Genomic DNA, 20,835 nt, shown 5'->3' on the forward strand with positions numbered 1-20,835 from the left:
ACTCATCCGCATGTCTGAGAAATCTCAACCGTGCGGTTGACACCTCACTCGTATGTTTGGTCCTTGGCCAAATCTCTAATTACACAACAGTAGATCCATACGGTTGACCACACGGGCGACATATGACTCATACGAGTGACATCTCAACCGTACGATCCAAATAGAAAATATAAAAATTTAAGTAACCACTCACTCGTGCAGTTCATCATGCGGTTGATCGCCTCAACCGTACGAGTGAAAGCTCACTCGTGCGAGTGAAGGCTCACTCATGCGAGTGATAAGGAACATTAATAGCAACATGTAAAGATATTTTCCAACCTATATTCATCATATAATCATTCATTCATAAGCCTATATCAAGAATTCAACCCATAATAACAGATTAACGCATGCACACTAGACACACACGCTAATATCTCTATTTCTGACCTAAATACATTTTGATATAGATTCTAAAGAGTTTATCATTGGAAAGGATTTTTCATTACGATTCCTACGATATTTGATTCATCAAAAACGGAGTTACGGTTTGAAAGTTATGACCAAAACAAGTTTCCACAAATATGACCCTGTGCTCACACGCATGGCTGAGGCCTCACTTGTGCGAGTGAGTCCTCACACGTGTGGTTGACCCTCAAAAGTGTGGTCACTTGTATGAGTGACCTGTCAAAAGTGTGGGTGCTGATGAACACCTACAGCTCGCTGTTTTCGCGTTTTTTTGACCCCAAAACATGATTTTTGCTCAATCTGATCATGAAACCACTTCAAAAACATCATATAACAACTATAGAACATATATCTAACAATTAACACTAACAAACACAATTCATCAAGATTCAAGCATCAAAACTCACTTTTTCTCAAGAACACAAAATACCCAATTCTTAAGAAATCAAAGCATGGATTCGACAAGACAAACCTGAGATGATGCTCACAATGATGCTAGAAATCAGTCTCTAAAGTCTCTTAATCCAATTTCAAGTTTAAATCAATTAGGGTTTCAAGAGTGAAGGATTTAGGTACGGGACTAATATTTCTAATTTGAGGAAAATTATGGAATAATCCAGATTCAAGCTATTTATATTGGGTTATAAAACCATACCCCATAACACACGGGTATTTACCAGTTATCTAATATCTTTCGTACCTCGTTAGGAGGCCCTAACGGAGTCCAAATTCAACAAACGAACCTGTTATGTGACCCTTTTCACAAACTGGTCTCAACTAAACAACCAAATAATTATAAACATTTAACTATTAAAATCACTAATTACGTCATACCCAAGGGTACAATCATCATTTCAACTAGGCCCAAAACGCGGGTGTTACACAAGTGGGCAAATGTGAGTGGAATACTTATGCATCTATGTATATAGTTTACTTACTTGAGTTTGTTTGGGTTATATGGTGTGTATCGTGTGTTCGTGCCACCATGGAATATTTGGTGTGTATCGTGCGTTCGTGCCACCATGGGACATTTGGTGTGTATTGTATGTTCGTGCCACTATGGGTTATATGGTGTGTATCGTGTGTTCGTGCCACCATGAGTTATACGGTGATATTGTGCATTCGTGTCACCATGGGTTAGTGTGTATCAAGTGTTCGTGCCACTAACGGTTGTTGTGAACAATCGGTGGTTCTTGTAAGAACCACTGTTTTGTGCTAATGGTTAACCATGAAGTGTGGATTATATTATTTTTGTGTTTTGCTTGCTTTACGGATTATTCATGTTATGCGGTTGTGGTGCTATGTGTATATGCGTACTAATTGATTTGTGCGGTATCAAGTCGGTAAGTTGTATGCATATTTGTATATTTATTCTTCTCACTAAGCTTTACTTACCCTCATTATTTTTACTCTATTTATAGATTGTGGCATTTCGAAGGATAAGGGTAAGGGACTGGCTTAACTTGCATGTTGGTGGTCTTGGGAAGACGCTTTTGGTAATGGTCCCGATGGTCATGCTCACTTTTAAGTTAATTTGATTAACGAGTTATGATAAACGTATGTCAAACTATGGGACTTGAGTTCCCAATGTTGTAAACTCGTACTTATGTGTTTTTGATTAAACTCGTATTATTGTATTTAGGAACACACTTTAAATTTGTGGTGGCAAGTAAAATGTTTGGATGGTTCTTTTGCTTTGACCGTCCGTTTGAGGATGATAAGCGATGCTAAAATTCACTTGAGTACCCATTTCGTTATGAAAGTTACCCCAAAATCGAGAAGTAAAACGCGTATCTCGATTCGAAATAATCGACACCAGTACCCCGTGTCTCGAAATCACTTCTTTAATTAACAAGTAGTTAGGTCCTTGACTCCACACCAACCCAAACCTTAGCCAAAAACACAAATTTACACATTAAAAACGGGTTAGGGTTCTTACCACAAGTGTATAGGAACTCTAGAACACATCTACAACAAGTTAGGTCTTCAATTGAGGTTGGATTTAGCTTCCTCTTCTGAAGAATCAACTTTCTCTCACTAGGTCTTTCTCACTCTAAGGTTGGTGTATGTTTGAAAGTGTTGAAGTGTGAGAGAAGCCTCCCAATCTGATCCAAAATACAGTCCTAATTCGTTCATGCAAAATTGTAATATTGTCCCCGAACTTATTTATTTTGTATTACTAAACAATCCCCACATCCCAGACAGGTGTCACGTCGCGACAAAATGAGGTCGTGACGCGACCTTTAGCTACCAAATGATTGAGACGATTCGTACAATAATAGCTACCATGCTAGTATTGGACGGCCACCTTATGAAATGCTTTATTGGTGAAAATTTAGAACCCCGATTTGTTCGGGTGAGGTGGGTCAAAAGGAAGTTGGTGGTACCTAGGTGGTTCTTGAGATGAACCAAAATTTTGAGATGATTCGTGCTCGCCTCAAAGCGGCACAAGATCAAAAAAAGTCGTATGCGGATAAGCATAGGCAGCCGATTGAGTTTCATGAAGGTGATATGGTGATGCTTAAGGTGTCATCATGGAAGGGCATGATTCGGTTCCGAAAGTGGGTAAAGCATGCTCCTCGGCTTATCAGGCCATTTAAAGTGTTGGCACATGTTGGTGAAATTGCCAATCGATTAGAATTTCTCGAAGAGCTTGTAGGAATCCATAACACATTCCATTTTTCCTATCTTCGCAAGTGTCTTGCGGATGACTCGATGTGGGTTCCGTTAGATGAGATTACTCTAAATAACAAACAAGAGTACGTGGAAGAGCCGGTTGTGATTCTTGATGAAAAGGTTAAAGAGATTCAGAATAAGAGGATTCAGACCTATAAGGTGCAATGGCATCACCGAAAGGGTTTCAAGTGTACACGGGAATTAGAGGATGGAGCATTTACCCTCGTTATATGCTGCGTGGATCGTGGGGACGCGATCTAATCCAAGTGGAGGAGAGTTGTAACGACCCGATATTTATTTATAAAAAAAGAATAATATGGATAGTGAGGCCGCGCGCCGCGCATCATAAGGCGCACGTCGTGCACAATCAACGGGTCAAAGAGACTGATTTTGCATTTTGTTTAAATTTATGACCTCGAGTGCAATTTTGAATGACCAGGTTTGGATGTTATTTTGAATCATTTTTGGGGGTCCTCTATCACATTTCACCTCTTTAAAATACACATCAACTAGAGTGAGAAAGTTAGAGAGAGAGAGCTTAGATTTTGTAAAGAAGGAGCTCAAACCAACCCAAATAAAAGTTCCACCTTGTTGTAGTTGCTTTCTAGCTCAATTTCATCCTTGAGGTAAAACCCTAACTTGATTTTAATTGTGTGATTTTGGATTCTAATTAGGGTTTGGGTTTGAAATGGGTTGTAAGCCTCATTTATTGAGGAAATTGGGGTTTTGGGGTGAAGCTTGGGTATACGAACCCTAATTCATGATTTTTGGGTAAGTGTTGATTTTGCAAGTGCATGACTTGAAATGGCATGACGTTCACTTGAACACTTGCAATTTGGTTCGTTTGGGGTTCTATGAACCTGATTTTGGGTCTTGTCCCCAATTTAGGTCAAAATGGGTCAAGAAGTGCTTGAAGCACTTGACCTTGAGTTGTATTTTGGTGAGTTTGAGCCAAAATCACTAGCCATTAGTGATTTGGAGTGTTGGGGTCTTGTTTGACCAAGTTGAAGTTAAAGGTGTAATTTTGGGTTGAAATTGTAAATGGATATTTTTGGGTTACTTGCCACCACATTTGGTTAACAGGTTATGATAAACGATTGTCAAACTATGGGACTTGAGTTCCCGATGTTGTAAACTTGTACTTATGTATTTTTGATTAAATTAGTAATGTTGTACTTGGGATCACACTTTGAATTTGTGGTGGCAAGTAAAATATTTCTCTTATGTCTTAAAACATGTGTAACTGAGTTATTTAAGTTCGGGTTTGAGTGGGGTAACTCGAACGGGTAAAAAATACTTAAAATGGTGAGAAATTGGGTTGGGTGGTGTGTGTTCCGTGCATATGCATGTGTGCGCCGCGCACATACGAAGAAAAAGCGGACATAAAATTTAACAAAGGGGTGCGTGTCGCGCACACCCCATCTAGCATGCCGCGCGTGTCTATTAAAAAAATTATCGTCTTTTTATTTGCGAATGGGGGTTGGGTTGTTTCAAATCACCAAATACTTTTACCACAAGATCCTACTGCTCCAATTTAGTGAAACCTTAACTATCTTCTAGATCCCTTTAAGAAGATAGTTTACAAGTAAATTCACAACTAAGTTTACAATAACGTTTGCTAGAATCACTCTAAATAGTTTGCAATAGAATTTGAATGATATCAGAAGATATATGAAATTGTAAGTGCAAGAGGTGATTCTTTAATTGCTCCAAGGATTGGCTTATATAGACAAGAGAAAAGCTATCCAGGCCCTGCGCGGCTCACCTCACGGTCGACCATGGGTCGACCGTGCAGGTTCTGACCTCTGATTTTGTAGCCGTTTGAGACCTTCAATTTTGTCACGTTCTCTTATTTGATGGTTGCAATTAGAAGCCAAAAACATATGGAATAATCTGCATAACCCCTTTTATCTTGGATGCGTTCATGGATGCTGACATAGGCTTAAAAGATGAAAGCTCAATTGTTCTTCTATTGTGTAATTGATTTCCCATAATGGCAAATGCGGATTTTTATCCCTTGACAAACCACAAGCTTCTAAAGTTCATATCACAAGTCTTCCAAGCTTTTGTCAATATTACAAGTATATGCTTTCGTTGCTTACTTGCAACACTCTAAATAAGACCAATTTGTTTTACATTAAGACTTCTAGGGAATTACACTAATCATAAAGAGATAAGAATACTTAAGCATGTAAGTAATGCTTAATGATTAATCAAATGGAGAGCATTTGTTTAGTTGGGAATTAATGACCATCTTAATCATGTCTATATATATTTTAGATTTAAAATGATGATTTGTAATTAGATACAAAAGGATATTTTGCAACACGTATGTGTTTAACCATAATTACAAGCTAAAGTATCATTAAGGCGTCACTAGGTGAGATTAAGCGAGATTAACATCCTAGAGACCAAAAAAAATCTTTTTGATAAGAAGGGGGCAACTATTCTAAGTATGTTGAAAAAGGTTTCATGAATTATAGATGTCCCGAAGTGGTCAAACCTTATTTGGTCAAGAAATTTGGACAAAACAACCGCGGTTGATCCACGGTCGGCCGTGGAGTCGATGTGTACCTGGTTTCTCTGAAACCAAGGTACATGACACCCATGGTCTAAGGTGCAGTCGACCGTGGTCCTAGCCATGTACTTCTGCAGTTTTTTCAAAGAACTCTTTTAACTTGTTTATTATGTGTATCAGTCATTTGTTAGAGATCATGTAGGCTCGTGAACTTGTGTTGTTCTATACGCTTTAAGCACTTAAGGCTTGGTGTCATCATCAAAACAAAGTGGTAAACATTTGAATATTATCATTGAATTACTAACCAACAATATATATATATATATATATATATATATATATATATATATATATATATATATATATATATATATATATATATATATATATATATATATATATATATATATTAATGACGCGCATAAAATACGCTAATATATCGCGCAAAGCCTACTACCGCGTAGCCCCTCTCACACGTTCCTAAAGGTCGGTAACGCGCAATGTAGGGCGTAGTTCGGCCAATGATATCATGCGTTGAGCATAGCGCTACCAAGGGAATCCGCTGAATATGTGCAGCGATTGAATAAGGCAAAAGACAGTACAAGACATTAAGGACAGAATCTCAGTAATCGTACGAGTGGCAGGACATGAGAAAACAACACAATATAGAGGGTACCACGCTAGTGCACAATTCAATGCTACAGAATAGTACAATTCTGTACCATTCTATCCCCTCCCCTTTTCTTATCGCCTACGTCGCAACGAAAAAGACAGCTACTCTTGCCTATAAATACTCACGTCCAACTTCACAAAATTCAATTCAAGATAGAGGAAAAAACCCATCTTCCATAACACTCTATCTGCGCAGTTGCAATAATGGTTCTCCGGTAACGTTCCACGAACATCAAATCCTAACACCGTCCAATGAGCCATCGTCTTCGGTTAACCCGAATGATGGTAGGTTATGTTTAACCACCCTTTCTGAGATCATCATCTCGTATGAGGGTTGTTCACGGTACTCCGGATCGGAGAGTTAGACTCAAGAAACCCTTAAATCTCCCTTATTTGTTGATCTTGCATGAACCGAACCCCTTGGACCATTTTATGCTTGATCATATATATATATATATATATATATATATATATATATATATATATACACACACACACACATATTAGGTTTTAGAGTTCGTGTGTTGTATGGTGGGTAAATAATCATACAAAATTAATTGAGTTTATCAAACAATTATGGAATATTTTTATAGCTAATATTTTCAATAAAATGATAATAACTGATAAAATTACTAAATTACTAACAATTTATAAAGTAGTTAGTCTGTGGAGCCGTGTATTATACGGTAGTTTAATAAATAGTTAAAAATCACTTGGCAAATTTTTTTTAATAGGTTTTAGAGTCTGTGCGTTGCACGATAGATAAAATAATGGTGCAAGATTAATTGATGTTTTAAACAATTATTCTTTTAATTTTAAGAGCTCTTGGTATTGAAAAAAAATTAAAAGTTCATTTTATCAACAATATTAATTAGTAAATAACTAACTTAGTTAATTAATTAACTTTTTTATAATTTTATTATTAACTACTCCTTATTAGCTAAATTAATAATTAATAATTAGTAGGATAATAAAAAAATATATCTAAACGGACATATATTGTGCGTTAATCATATTTGTCCAAAAACCAAACTCTTAATTTTACTAGGGTTTGGTTAACGAGTGCCCTAAGGGCACATGATAAGCATCATTGATGAAGTCTAAAATTTTCAAAATTAATGTAATGTGTAATTAATATATTTTTATGAATGGAAATGAATGAGATTAATAAATGTATTTTAAGTTATTGATCAATCCTAAATTATATGTTAAGGTCTAATTTAGGAATTGAGTACAACGAGGGGTGGATGATGGTGTTGATAATGTTTTTAGGACCTTATGATCGTCTTTCACTTAGATTACAGTGATCAATCACCAAGTCCCGGTCTTAATTGCATTACCTTGGCTTGATTATGATTAAGGCTTGGGCGTATTCACAAGCGAACCATAAAAACCTTGACAATTGCACAGAATCAACAATCTAAAATGAGAGGCCAAGCTCCCTATTTATAGGTTTAGAATATCCGCGTACCCAATGATTGTGCAACACCAACATACCCGCAATGTTTGTGCGGGACATCTTCGCACATTTTCTATTTGCGGCTTTCGCAATGTTTTAGGCGTTGCGCATAAAATGCTAATCTCATATCCGCGGTGTTGTTCGTACTTGCATTTAAATTTCCTTTTGCACTTGAAATATACATATATATGCCTATATATATGATCAAGTCCCCCCAGTTTATTGTGTTATATTTATGCAGAAAATATAACATAATAAATGATGTTATGCGAGGTGTATATAAAATAGCTTAAATTTTACTAGGAAATACTATTAAATACGATACAATTTTACACAAGATATTTATTTATTTAATGAATGGATATACTTAAACCTTGCTACAACACTTATAGGCAGTGTACCTAATCGTACAGTAGTGTAGTTTTTAGTAAGTCCGGTTCGTTCCACAGGGAATCTTTTTCACAAATCTTAACGCTATATTAGTTTAAATTTATAAAAATACAAATATATATATAAGTAATATTATTATTATAAAGGGGGGTTTTTACCGTTTAATGACCGGTTTGTCGATTTTAAAACAAAATGTAAAATATTAAATAAATAAAAGACTTAATTTAAAGCGTAAAGTAAATAACGATAATGAAATTACGATAAATAAAAGTGCGATAAAATAAACTTGCGATAATTAAAAAGTACGATAATTAAAAGTGCAATTAAATACAATAACAATAAATAAAAGTGCGATAATTAGAAGTGCAATTAAATATAAAATAAAGGAAATTAAATATGAAATAAAAGAATTATGCTTATTTAAACTTCCGTAATCATGATGTTTGACGTGTTGATTTTAGTTTTATGCCCATGGGTTAATTGTCCTTTGTCCTAGATTATTTAATATGTCCGTCTGGTTTTTGTCCATAACAGTCCATCAGTCATAAATATAAAGTGCGAGTGTCCTCGTCAAATTATCCTTATACCCGAAGTTAAATATTCCAACTAATTGGGGACTTAAACTGTAACAAGATTTTAAAACTTTGTTTGATAATTACACCAGGATGTGGACTGAGTGTAACCCAAGGTTTTAATACTTTGTTATCAATTATGCCAAGTGTCCTTGTACATAATTTCACCCCTGTTTTAATAATTCTAGTGACTATTAATCCATTCCCGTGTCCGGTTAAATGAACGATTATTCGTACATATAAATACCCCGCCCATCGTGTCCGATCGAGTGTATATGGTTATTTATAGGGATGTCCAATTGTAAATCTTTATATTAACATTAACAAACTATCATTTAGTTAAACAAATATAAAGCCCATTAATAGCCCATAGTCTGATTTCCACAAGTGTCGTTCTTTTGTCCAAACCCCAATTATGGTACAAAGCCCAATTACCCAATTTTAGTAATTAGCCCAACATCATGATTACTTCGTTTTAAATAAGCATAATAATAACTTAGCTATGGGACATTAATGTAAAAAGGTTGAACATAACTTACGATGATTAAAAATAGCGTAGCGTTACACGGACAGAATTTCGACTTACACCCTTACAACATTTGTTAACATACCCTTATTATTAGGATTAAAATTAAAATTAAAATTAAAATTAAAATATAAATATAAATATTTATGTATACATATAGAGAAAGAGAGATTTTTTAGGATATATTTTTCGTCGAACTGCGTTGGCTTTTATAGGAATTTGAGTCCAGGTGAACTCCGCGAGTCGCGTAATTTTTTGCCTTCAAACTCCGCAACTCGTGGAGTTTGAAATTACAGCTCACCCAGCTTTGGCTCTTTGTTTGCCGACGATTTATAAGTATATTATAATATATATATATTAATTTTAAGAATTAATTATATATTATATTATATTTATATACATAGTTAACTTGTAATTTTTAGTCCGTTGCGTTGAGTGTTGAGAGTTGACTCTGGTCCCGGTTCCGGATTTTTGAACGTCCTTGCGTACAATTTAATATCTTGTACTTTGCGTTTTGAATCTTGTACTCTTGCAATTTTGAGACGTTTCTTATCAATAATTGGAACCTCTTTGATTGTATTTTGTACTTTTGAGCTTTTTGGTCTTTTGCGTCTTCAATTCGTCGAATCTGTCTTTTGTCTTCACCTTTTATTATTTAAACGAATATCACTTTAAATAGAACAATTGCAACTAAAAGCTTGTCTTTCTTGAGGAATAATGCTATGAAATATATGTTCGTTTTTAGCATTATCAAATATTCCCACACTTGAGCGTTGCTTGTCCTCAAGTAATATAGTCTTGAAATATTAGAATCACTTCTTTATTCTTCACACTTTGTACATCAGTGATTTCTTTACGGCGGTATAAACAATGGTAGTAACGATGTGGTTTACAGTCCCACATGACTATAAAATTTAGATCCTTTAAGGAAATTGGATCTTTATGAAAACATTTGATCTTTTTGAAAATTCAATCTAGCTTTTATCCTAGATAAGTTTTCCAGAATAACCCTTCACCGGTGTTTGCAAATTCTTTTTGTGGGTTTGGTGGGTTTCAGATTTGAAAATTTTAGCTCAAAACTTGCGGTTTTGTGTCACCCACTTGCTAACCTTGTATTAGGAAAGCAACACGTCCAGTATACTTGCTCCGTATATTACCTTTCGATAAACTACCGTCCGGTTGTAAAGGAAAGCGTTGAACAAGTAACTGTTAAGGCAATGTCCCCTGACATGCTTTTAATTATGGTCTATAACGTGTCGGATGCAATTACTATCCTTGGTAGGAGCAATAGTAAAGCTCACCCTTATGATTTTTCGGTCTGGCACAAGGTCCTGTCTTTGACCATGCTATGCAACCACCGTTCTTACGGTTGACACCCGATTTGGTTCAGGTGACCTAATGAATTCCAGGTGAATTCCTAGGATTTTACGTTCAATGGTAATGAACGCATTGAAAATGGGTTTTCAGAAAACAAATCGGTTTGTAATTTGATCAAAATATTTTCTCGTTCAAGCTCGAGTTTAGATATCATTGAATTCCATGAGTTTGAATTCTCAATATTTAAGGTCAATCTCAAGGATTGAGTAATATCAGTCATAAAAGCTGATTTTTAATTTTTAAGGAGATTATCCTTTCTGGGGATCTGATTCATTAGTCTTATCAAGCTAATTTGCACGGTGCCCCCCCCATTGTACGAGATAAATCCTTCTCATGGTTAGGATAAATCTGACCACTTGGCGACCCTGTTTTATGCTGAGGTCCGTGGATTTCCTGCTGATTTTAGTGATGACTTTTCTAGATTTTTCGTCAACCTACAGCTGGTCTGGACGACAACTTCTTGACCTAAATCAAGAAGCGCGTTTCTTTTTCAGAAGACTTTACTTCCTTTTAACGATGGAATTGATTCATCGTGTAGATCCATCTCTTCTTTTCTTTCATCGGGTAAAACAGTTTAGTTTAGTCCAAAGCAAAAGTATCTTCAATTATTTGTTACAGAAATATGTGACATATGTTTAAAATAACTTGGTAAATTTTTCCACACTTGGCTTTTATTTTCCTTTTTATTGTCCTCTATTCCATTTTAAATGAATTCTAACATTTTAGTTTGTTTCTCAATTTATGTCCTTTCCGAGGTAACAATAATTTCGGTGTTAAACCTAGTTTTATCATTCATAAATATGTATAAACATGATTTTGAGTTCATTTAATTGAAAATTTTGAAAAATTTTACTAGAATTGGGTAGTCAGTATATAAGACTAGGGCTGTTCTTTATTATCAGAGAGCACTAGATTCTAATACAACTACTGCTTTACTAGTATTTTTAATGGTAACCAAGTGTATAAAGTAAAAATTTTAAAAATCCGAAAGAATTTAACCCCTTCCCACACTTAAGATCTTGCAATGCCCTCATTTGCCAGAAATCAGTAACAACTTAAATTATTGAGGGTGATTAGCGTAGAAATGATTAAATTTTACCAAAGTTTCCAAACATATTTGTGTTTGTTTGCTGAATGATAAATGGTGCATATCATTTGTTCATTCCGTCTTGTTGTTATATCACATTTATTTTGCATCTTGTCGTCAAAATTAGTTGCTTTTGCTGAACTTAATGCCAGTCTTTGAAAATGCGTTGTTTTACCCTGTTGTGTACATAAGATAAACTGCAAACATATATACATATTTTTGAAGTTTGGTATATTACCCCACATTCAAACATTATTAAAATCTAAAAATAAAAATTAGTAAAATATAAAAACTAATACAATTCCAACATAAGTATTAAATGTATCAACATTACAAATTATAAAATAAATAAAACTAAGTAGACTAGGGATGATACTGATACCAGTAGGGGTTCCATGCATAACCATATGTATTATAAAATGCTTCGGCTGGGTTATACGTAGGATACGGTGGTTGGATCTCTATAGACCAGGGAGGAAATACGGGCAATGGAGTAGGAATATAGTTTCTACCTACATGTTGGCAATGAGCTATGATTTGGTTTTGATGAACTTGCCAATCTTCAAATGCTCAATGTCTAGCATTTTCATACTCTTGTGAAGCTATAAACCTTTGCATTTCTGTCATTTCATTTCCTCCTCCCACATTACCTGGCTGTTGGTTTCTCTCAACCTGTGGATGTCTACCATGGTATTGTACTGCGGCGTTATTTCGCCTCTTCAAAACCTTCGCACCATGGTATACATTTAAACCTATTGTATCGCGGGGTTTTGGTTCTTCGACTAATAATCCCCCCCCCCCCCCCCGACTTATATCCACACCGAGATATTCAGCAATCAAAGTAATAAATATACCACCTCCTATTATGCTATGCGGTCTCATCCCCCTAACCATAGCTGATAAATAATAACCCACACAATAAGGTATACTTACAGCGCTTTGTGGGTCTCGAATACACATGTGGTAAAACAAATCCTGTTCATTTACCTTTTCCTTATTCTTACCTCGTTGTGTAATCGAATTGGCTAAAAACCTATGAATTACTCTTAACTCTGCTCTATCTATATCCAAATAAGAGTAATTTCCCCCTTTAAATCGGTGATGGCTAGTCATTTGACTCCATACACCATGCGTATCAAAATTTTCATCAATTTTCCTACCGTTCAATATCAACCCTCTACAATCGGCAGATGCTAACTCCTCAGGCGTATATATACGTAAGGCCTGAGCCATGTCTAGTAGAGACATGTGGCGCATCGAACCTCCTAACAAAAATCTAATAAAAGATCGATCGGTTAAACTAACTACCCGATCATTTATTTCTATACTACACAATAATTCTTCACACCATACTTTATATACAGGTCTACGCATGCTGAATAATCGTACCTAATCGTTAAAAGTAGAATTATCATACTTCTGTGTAAGTAATTCTCTAATTGGCCCGGCCAATTCTACAGCTTCTAATGGTCCCCATTCTATTACCCTAGGTACTTCAACAGCTTTAGAATGAAGAGTATGCAAGCCCCTTTGGTATTTTGGATAATCTATCCAACGTCTGTCAAATCTCAAGTTCGGGTGCAAATCTTCCAAGTGCATATCAGAAAATGTCATAACTGGATGAGGTATATCTTGTTTGTAGTAGTTATTCACCTCCTGTTGTTCCGCATTCTCAGCAGGAGCATTGCGAGCTTGGGATGAAGATTCACCCCTTTCAGTCTGCAAAACACATCAAACACAATTTTTGTGCATCCAAATATGCATTAGTGTCAGCAAAATCATCAATCAAAATAATTACAATGACATGTTCAATTTATATCAAACTTAAGCTCATTTTCATACATTTATCAAATCTACACTTTTTCAAATAAGCATATACGAAAATGTTCGCCAAGTTCATAAGCATTCAACTCAAATAACATGTCAAAATAATCATTACTAGCAATTAAACAAGTTTCAAATGGCATTATCTCTTAAAAATCAAGTTCATGAATTTTAGACTTGAAAAAGTCCACTTTAATTCTCAAAATCATGTTTAGGCTCAAAGTTTGGATCATTTAACTACCTAAATATGTTACACTACTTAATTTAGCAACAATTCATGACAAAAATCGGCCATAACCTGTTTATATCAAAAAGCCCCAAATTGCTCAAGAACACAAACCCTAGATTACTCAAAATTTGAAGTTTAAGGCTTCTAATCATGTTAAATAGCATCAATCTAGGTTATACAAGCGTAATACACAAGCAATTTAAGCATAATTACACTAAAAAGCATCAAAATCGAATTGGGTATAAAATTGCTCAAGAACACTAATTTTCGGATTAAATGGTGTTTAGGTGTAGAAATTTACCATTTTTCTTGAGTAATTCCTTGATAGCATCCTTCTCAACATGATTTTAGTAAAAAATGTGATGATTTTCGGTAAAAAATTCGATTTTGTGATGTGTTTGTGTGTTTTTCGCAGTATTTTAGAGTTGGGTTTTGTGGACTGATCTGTTCGTTCAGCTTTTTATTTTTTTTGGATTTTGCAAGCTCCGCGACTTGCGGTGTTTGTGTTCTTCAAACTCCGCGAGTCGCGACCATATTTTTTTATTTTTTTTAATAAGCCTCAACTTATAAAACAAATATAAAATAAATTTAAAATTTTGTTTTCCTTTGTTTTAGGACGAGGTCGTTTCGGATCGATGTCCTAGTCCGTCCCTCGACAAAATTTTAAAATTTTTCTTTTTGTAGCGATTGTTTTAAAAGCTAAGATTTTTGGGTTTTTTAAATGTTTTTGGCATACTTTAAGTCAATAAGATTAAAAATAATGATAATAAAAGTTCTCGTCCCTCCCTCGGGTAAAGCAATTTCGGTTCAAAGACCTAGTCATCAACTTACGACGAATTTTAAAAATCATATTTTTAACTTAGCAAAATAAAGTAAATTTTTGTTTTTAAATTCACACCAAACTTAAATTTAAAATGCATAAAATTTTAAATTCACACTAAACTTAATTAAAAATTCATATTATAAATTCACACCAAACTTATATTTAATTTTATTGTTATACATACAAATTTATATTAAAAATATTAAAATTTTTCAAATATTGACAAACTTAAATATATTGATCTTACAAAGTTCACAATATTAATTTAAGATTTATATATTAATTTTAAAAACATGGTAAAAATAAAATTAAAAATCTTTTTGGCTTTTATCCCACTTTAATCAATCAAATATTATCAAAAATATGCGCCCCTCTTTTCGGTAAAGTAATTTCGGTTCCATGACCTAATTTAACTCATGACGAATTTTTGAAATATTTTGGGTTGATTGATTAAAGATATTTATACCTTAAGAATAAACATTAAATTTCGCAGTGATGTAATAAATTTTTGAATGATATCAATAATTTCGGTCGCCAAACCTAATTTTATTCAATACCAATTTAATACTTTATAGCGAACAAATTAGCGTTTATTATCAAAAGGTTAAAAATAAAAATAAAAATAAAAACTGTACAGACTTACCTGTGAAATATATTTCTTAGTTATATGATCTATCCCATTCATAAGATAGTCGGTTTAATTGGTTTTCCATAGCTACATAAGCGTAACCTCGAGCATTTAGTGTTTTTTCTTCTAAACATATGAACGGTCCGTCTCTGCATAAAGTAACAAATTTGGTGTTTGAATAGGTTTGATTATTTGAACATTTACTGTAGTGACCCGAACTTTTCCATGTTTATATATATTAGATGAGATTGATATTTACATGATTAAATGTTTCCAACATGTTAAGCAATCAAACTTGTTAAGACTTGATTAATTGAAATATGTTTCATATAGACAATTGACCACCCAAGTTGACCGGTGATTCACGAACGTTAAAACTTGTAAAAACTATATGATGACATATATATGGATATATATATATAGTTAACATGATACTATGATAAGTAAACATATCATTAAGTATATTAACAATGAACTACATATGTAAAAACAAGACTACTAACTTAATGATTTTTAAACGAGACATATATGTAACGATTATTGTTGTAAAGACATTTTATGTATATATATCATATTAAGAGATATTCATACATGATAATATAATGATAATATAATAATTTAAAATCTCATTTGATATTATAAACATTGGGTTAACAATATTTAACAAGATAGTTAACCTAAAGGTTTCAAAACAACACTTACATGTAACGACTAACGATGACTTAACGACTCAGTTAAAATGTATATACATGTAGTGTTTTAATATGTATTTATACACTTTTGAAAGACTTCAATACACTTATCAAAATACTTCTACTTAACAAAAATTCTTACAATTACATCCTCGTTCAGTTTCATCAACAATTCTACTCGTATGCACCCGTATTCATACTCGTACAATACACAGCTTTTAGATGTATGTACTATTAGTATATACACTCTAATGATCAGCTCTTAGCAGCCCATGTGAGTCACCTAACACATGTGGGAACCATCATTTGGCAACTAGCATGAAATATCTCATAAAATTACAAAAATATGAGTAATCATTCATGACTTATTTACATGAAAACAAAATTACATATCCTTTATATCTAATCCATACACCAACGACCATAAACACCTACAAACACTTTCATTCTTCAATTTTCTTCATCTAATTGATCTCTCTCAAGTTCTATCTTCAAGTTCTAAGTGTTCTTCATATATTCTACAAGTTCTAGTTACATAAAATCAAGAATACTTTCAAGTTTGCTAGCTCACTTCCAATCTTGTAAGGTGATCATCCAACCTCAAGAAATCTTTGTTTCTTACAGTAGGTTATCATTCTAATACAAGGTAATAATCATATTCAAACTTTGGTTCAATTTCTATAACTATAACAATCTTATTTCAAGTGATGATCTTACTTGAACTTGTTTTCGTGTCATGATTCTGCTTCAAGAACTTCGAGCCATCCAAGGATCCGTTGAAGCTAGATCCATTTTTCTCTTTTCTAGTAGGTTTATCCAAGGAAATTAACATAGTAATGATGTTCATAACATCATTCGATTCATACATATAAAGCTATCTTATTCGAAGGTTTAAACTTGTAATCACTAGAACATAGTTTAGTTAATTCTAAACTTGTTCGCAAACAAAAGTTAATCCTTCTAACTTGACTTTTAAAATCAACTAAACACATGTTCTATATCTATATGATATTCTAACTTAATGATTTAAAACCTGGAAACACGAAAAACACCGTAAAACCGGATTTACGCCGTCGTAGTAACACCGCGGGCTGTTTTGGGTTAGTTAATTAAAAACTATGATAAACTTTGATTTAAAAGTTGTTATTCTGAGAAAATGATTTTTATTATGAACATGAAACTATATCCAAAAATTATGGTTAAACTCAAAGTGGAAGTATGTTTTCTAAAATGGTCATCTAGACGTCGTTCTTTCGACTGAAATGACTACCTTTACAAAAATGACTTGTAACTTATTTTTCCGACTATAAACCTATACTTTTTATGTTTAGATTCATAAAATAGAGTTCAATATGAAACCATAGCAATTTGATTCACTCAAAACGGATTTAAAATGAAGAAGTTATGGGTAAAACAAGATTGGATAATTTTTCTCATTTTAGCTACGTGAAAATTGGTAACAAATCTATTCCAACCATAACTTAATCAACTTGTATTGTATATTATATAATCTTGAGATACCATAGACACGTATACAATGTTTCGACCTATCATGTTGACACATCTATATATATTTCGGAACAACCATAGACACTCTATATGTGAATGTTGGAGTTAGCTATACAGGGTTGAGGTTGATTCCAAAATATATATAGTTTGAGTTGTGATCAATACTGAGATACGTATACACTGGGTCGTGGATTGATTCAAGATAATATTTATCGATTTATTTCTGTACATCTAACTGTGGACAACTAGTTGTAGGTTACTAACGAGGACAGCTGACTTAATAAACTTAAAACATCAAAATATATTAAAAGTGTTGTAAATATATTTTGAACATACTTTGATATATATGTATATATTGTTATAGGTTCGTGAATCAACCAGTGGCCAAGTCTTACTTCCCGACGAAGTAAAAATATGTGAAAGTGAGTTATAGTCCCACTTTTAAAATCTAATATTTTTGGGATGAGAATACATGCAGGTTTTATAAATGATTTACAAAATAGACACAAGTACGTGAAACTACATTCTATGGTTGAATTATCGAAATCGAATATGCCCCTTTTTATTAAGTCTGGTAATCTAAGAATTAGGGAACATACACCCTAATTGACGCGAATCCTAAAGATAGATCTATTGGGCCTAACAAACCCCATCCAAAGTACCGGATGCTTTAGTACTTCGAAATTTATATCATATCCGAAGGAGGATCCCGGAATGATGGGGATATTCTTATATATGCATCTTGTTAATGTCGGTTATCAGGTGTTCACCATATGAATGATTTTTATCTCTATGTATGGGATGTGTATTGAAATATGAAATCTTGTGGTCTATTATTATGATTTGATATATATAGGTTAAACCTATAACTCACCAACATTTTTGTTGACGTTTTAAGCATGTTTATTCTCAGGTGATTATTAAGAGCTTCCGCAGTCGCATACTTAAATAAGGACGAGATTTGGAGTCCATGCTTGTATGATATTGTGTAAAAACTGCATTCAAGAAACTTATTTTGTTGTAACATATTTGTATTGTAAACCATTATGTTATGGTCGTGTGTAAACAGGATATTTTAGATTATCATTATTTGATAATCTACGTAAAGCTTTTTAAAACCTTTATCTATGAAATAAAGGTTATGATTTGTTTTAAAAATGAATGCAGTCTTTGAAAAACGTCTCATATAGAGGTCAAAACCTCGCAACGAAATCAATTAATATGGAACGTTTTTAATCAATAAGAACGGGACATTTCAGTTGGTATCCGAGCGTTGGTCTTAGAGAACCAGAATTTTGCATTAGTGTGTCTTATCGAGTTTGTTAGGATGCATTAGTGAGTCTGGACTTCGACCGTGTTTACTTGAAAAATGATTGCTTAACAAATTTTGTTGGAAACCATATATTTTTAACATGTGAATATTATGTGATATATTAATCTCTTAACGCGTTTGATATTATGTGATAGATGTCTACCTCTAGAACAAGTCCCATTGACTCACCTAATAATAATGAAGAGTCAAATGTAAATTAGAATGATTCGTGGACTGATTCACAAGTTCCCGAAGAGGAACCGGAAGAAGAGTCGGAACCGGAAGAAGAATAGGAACTGGAAGAAGAATTGGAACCGGATGAAGAAATAGAACCGGTGGGGGAAATAATAAAACGGTTAAGTAAAAGAAAATCCTCAACCAACCGACCAAGGTTAATTATGGTCAATGGTGTTTCCGCCAAGGAAGCAAAATATTGGGAGGATTACCAATTCTCCGATGAATCGGATTCCGACGAGAATTCTGATGATGTTATAGAAATTACCCCAACTGAATTTAAAAAGGCAAAAGAAAATAATAAGGGAAAGGGCATAAAAATAGAGAAATCTAATTCCAACCCCGATGAACTTTATATGTATCGTCAACCCCCGAAGTCCTTAAGTTGTAACAATGACCCGGGAACCTCTAAACCACCAGGTTTTTCTAAACCAATGTGGAAAACGACGGCTCGTATTAGGGGAACATCATAATCCCTAGAAACTTGGCAAAACGAACCAAAACCGAAGAAGAAGAAGAAACAAGCGAGTCGGAATAAGATAGTTGTATTCGTGTGGTGTAATATATGTAATATATTGTGCTTATGCTTTATGATATATGTAAAAATTGCTTGTATTAATAAGTATTTTTTTTTATGAATCTAACTCTTGTCTATTTTACAGTATAAAAACACAAAATGGATAGACAACCCAATATTTTAAGAGACCTACCCGGAGACATGATTGATGAAATCTTGTCTAGAGTCGGTCAGAATTCTTCGGCACAACTATTTAAGGCAAGATCAGTTTGTAAGACATTCGAAGAACGTTCTAAGAATGCCTTGGTTTATAAAAGGCTTTCGTTCGAAAGATGGGGGATATCACATTGGGAAATCCATAAGTTACGATGTGTTTACTTTGACGCATATATTGCGGGGAACCCAAATGCTATTTTACGCAATGGGTTAAGAAATTATTTTGACTCAATATATCCGAATATTGGACTTCGTGATTTAGAAAAAGCGGCTAACATGCAACATAAAGAAGCATGTTATGCTTACGGATTAGTGATGTTCGCTTCTCACCAAAGTGAGAACAAGAACATCGGGCTACAACTATTAAACAAAACGTTTCCACAAGTGACGGAGTCGGTAATTGGGGTAAGAAATGAGGTTTTTAGATTGTTACGGGACTGTTGGACATTACGTAACCCTCGTCCCTTTGACGACGTTACAACACGCTGTCTTATCAATGGCCATAACGGTTATGTTCCACAAGACCAAGGATGGGAAGTAATCCTAGTAAAACCAGAATGCATGACTTGTTTCTGGACGTATGAATTACGTGTCTTTATTGCTTTTACTGAACGACTTGTGTACTAGCTAGAATTATCTTCACAACCATCTTATATTAAATTTATTGTGTGCTATATTTCATGCTATATGTAAAATAAGCGGTATTGTAAGTTTGTAAAATATTGTGTAAAAGTTTGAACGCGAAATATTATTATAATCAGTTTTTCATATAGAATTGTAGTAGTTGAATGTTATATTAGCTACTAAGTATGAACTTAACGGGTAGGTACTACCCGAATTTAAACTTATAAAACGCTAATAAGAAGAAAAAGCTTTTATAAATGAGTTCATATTATGCTACGAAATACTATTAACTACTCTTAATATTCTGTATGATTAACTTGTTCCATTTGACTATTTTGAAGGAAATGGCACCGACTACTCGACACACCGTGAATATGAATGAAGAGGAATTCCGTACTTTTCTAGCTTCAAACATAGCCGCAGTACAGGCTGCGCTACATACCAACAATAACCTTGGATCTAGCAGTACAGGAAATCGTGTAGGATGCACCTACAAAGAATTC

At 33.9% G+C, this 20,835-nt stretch overlaps 1 protein-coding gene across 1 annotated transcript; it reads left to right on the forward strand.

Moving 5' to 3' along the window:
- Window positions 1-2,850: 2,850 nt before the first annotated feature.
- LOC139841596 (uncharacterized) lies at window positions 2,851-3,384 on the forward strand. The gene has a single exon (XM_071831810.1). The coding sequence runs from the start codon at window positions 2,851-2,853 to the stop codon at window positions 3,382-3,384; it is 534 nt and encodes a 177-aa protein (XP_071687911.1).
- Window positions 3,385-20,835: the final 17,451 nt, after the last annotated feature.

The sequence above is a fragment of the Rutidosis leptorrhynchoides genome, chromosome 4 (genome assembly GCF_046630445.1).
Source record: "Rutidosis leptorrhynchoides isolate AG116_Rl617_1_P2 chromosome 4, CSIRO_AGI_Rlap_v1, whole genome shotgun sequence".
Classification (NCBI taxonomy): domain Eukaryota; kingdom Viridiplantae; phylum Streptophyta; class Magnoliopsida; order Asterales; family Asteraceae; genus Rutidosis; species Rutidosis leptorrhynchoides.

What these genes read in the sequence shown, in the direction of transcription:
- LOC139841596 (XM_071831810.1), top strand. Translation starts at nt 2,851, where the DNA reads ATGAACCAAAATTTTGAGATGATTCGTGCTCGCCTCAAAGCGGCACAA.